The 10,376-nt window shown below is 42.2% G+C and overlaps 1 protein-coding gene and 1 long non-coding RNA gene across 3 annotated transcripts in view; one reads left to right on the top strand and one right to left on the bottom strand.

Annotated features, from left to right (window-relative positions):
• The first annotated feature begins 2,774 nt into the window (after positions 1-2,774).
• LOC147984123 (uncharacterized) overlaps positions 2,775-10,376 on the top strand; it is a 32,303-nt gene continuing 24,701 nt past the window's right edge. Inside the window, exons 1-2 of one of the 2 annotated variants that reach the window (XR_015615867.1) lie at positions 2,775-3,167; positions 3,496-3,697. This is a non-coding gene — a long non-coding RNA (uncharacterized LOC147984123). Of the gene's footprint in view, positions 3,179-3,495; positions 3,698-10,376 lie in introns of both variants that reach the window. The other variant, XR_015615866.1, reaches the window with a different exon arrangement.
• LOC125536067 (uncharacterized) lies at positions 4,933-8,929 on the bottom strand. The gene is made up of 3 exons (XM_048699193.2): positions 8,627-8,929; positions 6,016-7,579; positions 4,933-5,928 (listed from the first exon to the last, which is right to left on the bottom strand). The coding sequence occupies exons 1-3, from the start codon at positions 8,856-8,858 to the stop codon at positions 5,742-5,744; spliced, it is 1,983 nt and encodes a 660-aa protein (XP_048555150.2). The 5' UTR covers positions 8,859-8,929; the 3' UTR covers positions 4,933-5,741.

Genomic DNA, 10,376 nt, shown 5'->3' with positions numbered 1-10,376 from the left:
TTGGCCCGTATTTTGTTACCAGGAAGGGTTTGAGGCAAGGGGATCCGTTTTCCCCCTTGCTTTTCAATTTGGCGGCTGATGTTCTTGCTACCCTGGTGCAAAGGGCGCAAGAACAAGGATTTATCAAGGGAGTGTTGCCTAGGTTGTATTCAGGAGGTCTAAATATTTTGCAATATGCGGACGATACTATTTTCTGTTTTGAAGATGACCTTGAGGGGGCTAGGAACCTCAAAATAATTCTATGTGTTTTTGAGCATTTGACCGGTCTGAAGATTAATTTTTTAAAAAGTGAAATTTTCTGTTTCGGTAAAGCTTTGGAGAAACAAGCTGACTACGCCGGCATTTTTACTTGTGCTATTGGGGGCTTCCCTTTTAAGTATTTAGGTCTTCCCCTGCATTATAAAAAGCTTTGTAATGCTGATTGGAAGCCAGCGGAAGAAAAAGTAGAGAAAGGAGCTGCAGCGTGGCAGGGGGCTCTTTTATCTATGGGTGGTAGGCTTATCCGTACTGAAACTTGCTTGAGTAACGTCATTAGTCATTTATTTAACTTTTTCCATCTACCAAAGGGAGTAGGCAAAAGAATCGACTTCTTTCGAGCTCGGGTGCTTTGGCAAGAGAAAGAGGGGTTTAGGAAGTTTCATTTAGTTAACTGGCTTGATGTCTGTCAACCTAGAGACCAAGGGGGGTTGGGTGTTACTAATCTGGATATCAAGAATATTAGTCTTTTGTGTAAATGGCTCTGGAGACTTGAGAATAAAGATGGGGATTGGCAGGAGATGATTAGAGCAAAGTATTTGAAGAGGAAAACTTTGTCTCAATGTGAGTCATCTCCTACCAACTCTCATTTTTGGAATGGTATCATGAGTGTTAAAAATATCTTTTACAACTGTTGTCAGAGAATTGTTGGAGATGGGTGTAAAACTAGATTTTGGGAAGATGCTTGGATCCACAACAAGCCTCTCTGTCAACTTTTTCCTCGCTTGTACAAACTTACTTTCCATCAAAACATTACGGTTGCTAAAGCATTTGAACAAGATTTTAACTGCATTAGATTTAGGAGATGTTTACATGGGGAGACATTGGATATGTGGAATAAACTTCTAGATATGTGCAGTCAGGTTGTTCTGAGTGAGGAACCTGACAAAGTCAAATGGCTTTTGACCAGCTCTGGCCAGTTCTCTGTTAAATCTCTTTATCAATATATTATTGCTAGGAGAGTAGTGTTCCCTTTTAAGTTTCTGTGGAAACTGAAGGCACCTTTAAAAATTAAGGCTTTTATTTGGTTAGTTATCAAAGGGAGGATCTTGACCAAGGACAATTTGTGTAAAAAAGGCTGGAAAGGCACCAACAAATGTGAATTTTGTGATGCCAATGAATGTATTGACCATCTGTTTTTCACTTGCTCTTTTGCTCGGTTTCTTTGGAATGTAGTTGGGAGTGCTTTGGGAAATCCCCAAACACCCCTGTCATTCTTTGACTTTTGCCAGAATTGGCTTCCTAAGTATACTAGGAAAGATAGAGTGGTTATAGCTATTGGTACGGCTGCTTTATTATGGTTGATCTGGAAAACAAGAAATAAATCTTGCTTTCAAAGTTCTTTACCTAATGATCCTATTGATATTATCTTCTCCTTATGTTCCGTGTTGGATTCGTGGGGTGTGCTATAGAAAAGAGGAGTGCAAAAAACTCTTAAGGAAGTGACCAAGAGGTTGGCCCAGATAGCGAGGGACGTCTTCAAGCGTGCTTACGGCTGGGGGCTGCTGTACGGAGGCTCTGTTGATCAAGTGGTGATAGATGTAGCATTTGCGATGATCTCTCTTGTTCTTTTGCTATAGCACCCTGTAGGTGCAGAGTTTGGTATCTCAGGTTGTAGTGAGTTATTTCACCTAATGCAAAAATGAAGTTTTTTGTTGATGAGCTTCAAGATGTTGATGAGCTTCAAGATGTTGTAGCATCCTATAGGTGCAGATGAAGTGCCTCAAGATGTAGGAGTAGTTTTTTTTTTCATGATGCATATGTTAGGCATCGAAAGAAGTTGAATCTGTATGAAACTTGATTCGTATGCTGTGACTCCATTTTCGTAATGAAAATGGGGGCCGTGTGGCCCCTCTGATCGAAAAAAAATGCTCCTACGCGCCAAAAATACATTTACAAATGTGAAGAAAATACAAGACAATTCAGACATTCAAATGTTCATTTTCAAATGTCATTTGCAAAATTTTATGGTGAAAGCCCAAGCATTGCAACCATAATTGAGTGCCAATTTTTGGCATTTCTAGAGCACTATATCTTTGTCTTTTTTTCCTGACAAAACACAACTGTTCCTTTTTGTGTGAAAATTGTCAAGAACACATCAAACACTAATATTGAACATACACAAAATAGTTTTTTAGTTTGTTTCCTATTTGTTGAGTTTTTGTTCACCCCAGGAGCATATGCTTCTGGGAGCCGAAACGCCACTCCCATTTGTTTGCGGGTACGTATATTCTAGGAGCAAGTGTGTGAGTTCGGAGATCCATTCAGACCATAGTTCCTACTTATAATTTCTTCATTCATGGACATCCTTTACTACATCTATATCTATATCTATATCTATACCAATATAAAAAGGCCCAGTGAGGCAGATCCAATAAATCTTAGTCATCCATTTGCGTTCATCCAACTGTCCTTATTGTCCTGATGGTGAGCGACTAAACACATTTAGCGCTAAGCAATACTTTCTCTTTCCTGATTATCTTCCCTGGTCTGTTTCCTTACGAACACTTCGCATGAAAGGAAACCGCCGCACGTTCAGGATAGAAGGGAACCACCGCAGCGTCGGGGACGCCGCCTCGCGCCGCCCAAATAGCCTTGAGCCGCTGCACGCCGCCGCCATCGCATCGACCTGCCGCACTATTCAGGACGCCACCCCCATCGCCTTGATCGAGCTGCCACACCTTCAGGGCCGCTGCCCCTCACAGCTCCGTGCCGCTCCCACCCATCGGATCGCCTAGCCTCGGCCATTAGCGCCGCCACCTAAACTGCTTGGCCGGCCGTCGGGGACGCCGCCTAAACCGCCTGGCCTGGGCCGTCGGTCACGCCGTGAGTTCACATCTCCCCGTCATCTCGCACGGTCAGGGGATGTGCTACCTTCAAACACACCGCCGCCAGGCCTGACGGCCGGAGAGGTCTTTCATTTGTACTGTCTTTTGTTCACCTTTGCTTCACATTTCATAGATTGGTTCACGTGTGCTATCTGTTTTGGCATACGTGATGTACTGATTAACGTTTCACTTACCTAAGATCGATCAACCGAAAAGTAGCCCCGTATACACTTGATAACTGAAGGCAAATCAAGCTTGTTAACAGAGTTTAAAACTCTTTGATCGGCGATTTGAATGCAGGCATTTAGCACTTAAGCTTCATTACCAGTGTGATTTGCATTGCCTGAAACTTGCTCATCCATGTTCATGCATATTATACTGATTTCACTGATTTTGTACACACATCTCGCAGATGCAAAATAGTCATTCGGGTGCTTCTCCGCTACGATCAGGATATGCGCTAATTTAAATTACCAGCGAGGTACGATCAGGATGTACTGAGATTTATTGGATCTGCCTCACTGGGTCTTTTTATATTGGTATAGATGACATGCAAGGTGAAGAAAGATGTGTGAGCACAACTTATATATCTGGACGCCCCGGTGAAATAAAAGGTGTGTACTCACCGTTCACTAATTTCATCTTCTATGTATAATCCCATTATGCACACAATAGTGGATCAGATGATTGATTTCACTGGAATCATACTTAACTTGGCTGAAACGAGCTCCGGTACAAACTTTTTCAATAGGCCATTGCTTTGAACTACATTAACAAACTTGAGCTATATCTCTAAGGAAGCCACGTCGATTTTTATGATTCAGAGATTCTAATTCTCGAGAAGAACCATAAGTTACCCTGATGCGAAGTTTAATTTAGTAGTTTTCTTTTGCTGTTATTAAATACTCCCTCCGTTCCTTTATGTTAGGTGTATTTTTTTGGGCACGGTGACCAAGGCGACAAACTATAGATAATTTAGAACAAAATTACAATTTAAAATTTTGTTGGTTAGTGGCAAGTAAATCGGTTAGGCTAGGAAATGAAAAGACACACACAATCAGGAAAGAGATGCTTTCCTTCTTCTTCTAGAAATAGAGATACAGGCAATCGGGAGAGAGATACTTTTCTTTTTTTGAAGGGCTAAAAAAGGAATTATGAGGTTTTATAAGAAATGCACCTTACATTATGAAATTTTATCAAAAAACAAATACACCTTATATAAAGGAACGGAGGGAGTACTTCAGAAGTTATCGTTCATGTTATTTTGATTGATTGGGTTTTCTTTTGGGGTATCATATGGTGAGTTTGTCAAGATCGGGATTAGCCATAAGCATGTGATATTAGGTATCACCTGTTATAAATAACCATTCATGGATAAAATATAGTGTTGACGTTAATTCATTCATTAATGCTATCTCAATTTGGTAAATGTCAGGGATAATTGTGGCACATATGTCCGCTATATACTGCCTCTGATCCAAAATAAGTGTCGTGGTTTTAGTTTACCACGACACTTGTTTTAGATCGGAGGAGTACTACAAAAGAGCAAAGATGTCATATGTCATGTGAATGGGCAGAGTGGGCTACTATGGATGGCAACCAAGATGGGAGGCTCAGAATTCTTTTAAAGATTACACGTGGGTTGCACGTGCCAACTTACTAGTTGGTAGAAATCGTCGAAAATTTTGTCATGTTGAAACCATTTTGGCATCTTTTTACATGCACGATGAACATAAAAGTTGGCCTAGTGTCAGCTACCCACAGCTCGTTATAAAAGGCGTGAACAAGGTGCCAATCACCACAGGCAATGCAATTCACAACATCAACATGATACCCATCACCACTAGCAGAAGCAAAAACTAAAGATAATTTACATTGACCACAGAAGGTAATTGTCATCATGGTTATTACAAGACACCCCAGCATCCCAATGTATGGGATGACTCCCAACCTTTCCTCAGCAGGGAAAGGCAACAAAAGGATGCCATGGAGTTAACTATGCTTAAGGCATTTCAAATGACAAGTTTGGCAAGCACCGGGACAGTATCTACACACAGCATGACAAGTTTGGCAAGGCAAACTATGCTGAAGGCATATTTTAAATGCAATCTTCAGACTATTGCCATGTGCCAGGAGCCATAGCAATGGTAGCTTTTGATTAAGTTCCCAGTACAAGATTGTTAATCGAACCACCCACAAGATCTAACAATCCATGCATTTTAAGACTTACAAGTGAGCTTCTATGCTGGTGCTTCGTTGAGCACCTTGGATAGCAACTGCTTCAGGAGCCACCACGGCAGGCTAGCTCGAAATCAACTCCTGGTATGCCTTACGCCCACTTGGGGAAGAACAGATCATAACCTCTAAAATCAGGTCACTACCTGAACAAAAGATCATGAACCTTCTGTATCCCTCCATGTCTTCGAATTGCAAAAACTAACTGACAGAAGTACCATTCTAGTAATAATAGTGAAACCTGAGCTCATACACCAAGTTTAAACTACCCGCGATAATCATTCTGAAACGGAAATATTGGCAAAACGTAGACTGGGCCACCATATTAGTTCTAACCTCACCAGACCACAGCCTCTCGAGGGTTTGTACCAACTACCACATCTCAAATTGTCCATCCGATATGATTAGAGAAATGTAGCCAGGCTAGGATTTTCCACTAGCATCTGGAGCAGTATCAGCCACTGTCACGTTCCATGATAGAGGCTGCCAGCCTGAAGAGTGAGGAACAAACCACTTCATTTTATCGGTTGCGATATACAAAACTTGAAGAACTTCACCAAGGGAAAGACGTTTCAAGCATGTTTTCTTCAAGAGAGTTGCAGCGTGATACCTAGAAACAAATAAAAATTAAAATACTAACCACAAAGTCAAGAAAAATACAGAAATAATCAACACATTACTGGGTGTGGGATCTCACCTTGATTGGGAGTTCTTTATCGCAGAGCATCCAGGGGCGGTAGATATGTACCTATGAACAGTATCTAGAGTCTCTTTTGAGTGCCTAGCATTGGTATCCATTATATTCACGCATTTCCAGAGATTTTCACCTTTTCCCAGAAAGAATGACACAAGTCCTAACTTTTTCGTTACGATGGCTTGATGCTGAATGGCAACTTCAAGAGCCTTCTTAACATCAAATTGTGGTAGATTAGCACCTCCATAACGCACGCAATCTGATATATGCTGTTCGGTTGGTGCAAGCTTCTCAGTCTTCAGTACTTCCAAAGCACTTAAGATATTTCTTATAAGAATTTGAGAGTCAGAAGATGGCTGCGAACATCCAGTGTTTGCACCCCATTGTCCAGCATTTTGCATGTTGCTGGATATATTAGGTGGAGTTGGATGTCTGTAACTATAATTATTGAAAGGAGGCTGAACAGCACCAGAATAGTTTGGATGGTAGCTGACGTTTGAACCTTGGTTGTCATGAGCCCCTATTGGGTATCCAGAAATATTCAGCCGACTCATATCAGGATAATTAACTGGCGGGACATGATAGGGGGGAGGAGGAGCACTTGGCCAGGACTGCAATGGTGACGTGGGAACACCAGTATGCCCACCTTGTGGAGCTTGTGGTGGACATGAACTACTTCTATGTAAATTTGATGTGTGGAAATTACCAGGTCCATTGTGAGGACGAGGAGTCACTGGATTATGTGGTCTTGGCGGCTGAGAGGATTGGTTATGGTGTTTTGAATGATTATGGGCACTACCATTGCCAGAATCAGGAGCACCATTTTTCTGTGCAGATTCAGTTGACACACCAGACTTCTTACTACCAAAATAGTCATGAGGAACACTCTTTTGATGGGAATTAGTGGGTTTTGCAGGCTTTTTAGGCAGGAAAAGGGGTGGGTTTTTAGGTATACTTGTCTGGTTCACCTTTGCCCTATTCTGGCGTTCAGGACTAGATGAAGAACTTGATGATGGTGTAGAAGGCTGACTTGGTTGGTTAGCAGTGCTTCCTTTGGAATTATCAGCAACTCCATCAACTGAATTTTCCTTTTTGCCTGCTGGTTTAGATGCATTGTCTGTCTGATTTTTTCGAGGTTGCTTCACTTTGGATTGCTTATCTACCTTCCCATTACCACCATTTTGATAATCACGCTGAGAAGAATTCTGCACTTGAGGGTTAGTATCTTGTGCTGCTGCTGAAGAATTTGGAACAGTGTTCCTTGACGTATCCAAATCATCCTTATTGCCACTTGATGCGCTGCTTATGTATGGTGACACTGCTAATGGTGGTTCTCCAGCCACAAGGCTTCTCCAGAGCCAAACACTCTTTGCTGCAGCAGTAAGCGTTTGAGACACATTTGGAGGTTGTGCTAAAAGAATATTGTACCGCCTCATCTTAAGCTTATGAAGGGCATTAGAGAAATCCCGATCACCAGAGATTAGCAGATAATTCGCTGGCGGAGGGTTGTCAATAGCCCAGAACAGCATGTCAACCAAGATCTTCTTATCACTTGCATCTTTAATGCCTGCAATGGTTGGGAAACAATGAAAAGAAATAAGGATCTGAGAGATGAGAATGGTAACTAATCATCACAAGTTCACAACCCACTCATTCAATGAAGAACTCAGCTTTCTATCACTACTTCTTATAAGAGTAAAAAGTCTCAATGCTAGTAATAAACCTTTATGGCCTTAATTATTTGGATGTCAAGATAAATCCCAAGAAAAAATAAAATAAAATCTAGTTTCTGAGTCACATAAAAGCCGAATCCACTTGGAAATGTATTCCATTGAGCGAAAACAAATGTTGGTCTCTGATTTTCTAATGCCCAATCTAAGTGTTTACTAATACAGTTTTGCTAAAGCACATCTAGATGTGCCATAAGTATTGCACATCTAAGTCATATGTCATTGATCTTACATTGAGATTCGTGTGAATATTTTCTCTCTTTTTTCTCTTTTCTCTTTATGCTTGATTCACTCATTTAGATGTGCAATAACTAGAGCACATCTAGATGTGCCCTAGACACTAATACACCAACAAGGGCAGGTTAGAAAAGTTCAGCCTGCACACACATAAAAATGAAATATATATTGTTCCGAGCAATAACCAGTTGCATATATTCTCTAATAAAGTCGGGATGGAGTTTTCTAACAAGTATCCCATGAGACAGATATGGATTTTGAGGCGTGCAGAAACTAACATAACTCCAGAAAAAGCCTGCAATAGAAGCTTCACCATTGATGCCCACAATAGCACAGCAAGAATTCAAGTGTCGACAGAATAAGACAGACATGTCTCTCCTTTTTTTAGACCACTGCACCTTGGGTAGAAACACACGACTACTAGAACTTCCCATATCATATCCCGATCCAAACCCTATGATTCCACTATCATCCTGAAGTATTTGCGACAGATCCGTCGAGTACACCAACCATCGAAGCGGCGCAACCCACATGCATTGGCGAGAGGTGAACGGACCACCACGGCACGAGCGATTAGATAAGAGCAGAGCGGGGTGGTTGGGGATTTGGGAGAAAGAGGGGCGAGGGGGCGGAGGGGGGGACCGTACCGGCGGGGACGTGGTGGAGGGAGACGCCGGTGCTGGAGAGGGCGTGCTGGACGTTGTGGGCGATGCCGCTGGTGTCGCCGTAGGCGGAGACGGAGATGGGGCCGACGTAGCCGGCGGTGGCGAGGGCGGAGCTCATGTTCTGGACGATGAGGTGGGGGTCGCAGTTGCGGGGGACGGCGCAGTTCTCGATGTCCCACCACACCGCCGTCTTGGCCGCCGCGTACTCCCCCATCGCCGCCCCCGACAACCCCCTGCTAACCCCTGCGTCTCTCCGTCGGAGACCGGAGAGGTGGTGTTTGGGGACCTGGGGTGGGTAGTGGGGGGTGTTTTTTATGGTTTGCGACGGCGGCGGCGTCGAGGTGGACTCGGAAACTGCCGTCCCACTTGGCACCGAGATTTTAGGCAAGGATCGGTACCCAGATTTATATCGGATTTTAACTAATGATAACGTCCGTGCATTGCGAAGGAGCAATAAATTTAGACATACTCTTTCCTCCGTTCCTTTGTAGTAGTATAATATAAGGTATATTTGTATTTGATTAAATTTCGTAATTTAAGATGCAGTTGTTCTAATTCTTCCTAGTTTCGTTTTTATTTATCCCTCTAAAAAAAGAAAGTATCTTTCTCCTGTTGCATGTATCTCTTCTTGTCTCAAAAAGAAGGAAAGTATTTCTCTTGATTGTGCGTATCTCTTTATTTCCTGGACTAACTGATTTACTTGTCACTAACAACTATATGCCAAGGATAATTTTGTTCAAAATTGTCTATAATTTTATGTCTTGGTCACTGTGCTAAAAATAATACATCTTACATAAAGTTGTAAGAGACGGAGGGAGTAATGAAGAAAAAGAAACCAAGGGCATTTCTAATCTATCCCTTAAAAATAGAGGAGTAAACTCCCGAGTAAAATTAGTGGAATAAAAATTTACTCCACTAACAATGACCGGACCTAGCCGATCTCTAAAGTTAGTGGAGTAAAAAAAATCCTTCGAGTGAAGTTGGTATCTTCGTCCTCTTTGTCATCGTCTTCAACGAGTATGCTCAATCTTAATTTTTTGGAGTGGCTTCAGCAAGTCTTTGAGTCCACTTCTCATTTGTCACAAGCACTTTGTAGCTGCTACTTCTTGAGATTATGTTGATTTTTTTTGAAAAGGAAAGAGTGATGCAGCAAAGTAGAGATAAATATTTTCCTCAATTAAAAATCAATGTATCAATTCAGTAGGAGGCACAAGCAAGTCTCCAATCTATGCACCTGCACAATCTAACAAACACTTGCACTCAACGCGAAAAGGGTTTGTCAATACCTTTACAGTCTCGAACAAGAGTGAGATCTAAAAGAGACTAGAAGAACACCCGTGCGTTGCAACGGGGCCACATTATCTTTAAAAGTTCAATATTAATATTCTCATACATATCAAGTAACATTGACGACCTTTTTTACCATCAATTCCTCACACACACACTCTCTACCTCCCTCTTCCTCACTCTCTCCCCCCCTCTCCCTCTCTCTCTAACACACACACATATCCATCTTATTGGGTACGGGACCATAATCCATCTATTTCACACACACACACGCTAGTATATAATAATATGGATTATGTGTATTATTTTTGCCACCACAACTGAGGAAATTAATTCCATGTAAATCGGCCAGCCACAGCTCCAAGAATACGCGGAGGAGGTGGCCCGGGTCGGCGTCGGTGCCGTCCGGCACGGGCCACAGGCCCGCTTCCAAGCGCGTCTGCGC

The sequence above is a fragment of the Triticum urartu genome, chromosome 2A, assembly GCF_056163025.1.
Source record: "Triticum urartu cultivar PI428250 chromosome 2A, HENAU_Tu73, whole genome shotgun sequence".
Taxonomy (NCBI): domain Eukaryota; kingdom Viridiplantae; phylum Streptophyta; class Magnoliopsida; order Poales; family Poaceae; genus Triticum; species Triticum urartu.
This window is presented reverse-complemented; position numbering and strand designations above follow the sequence as displayed.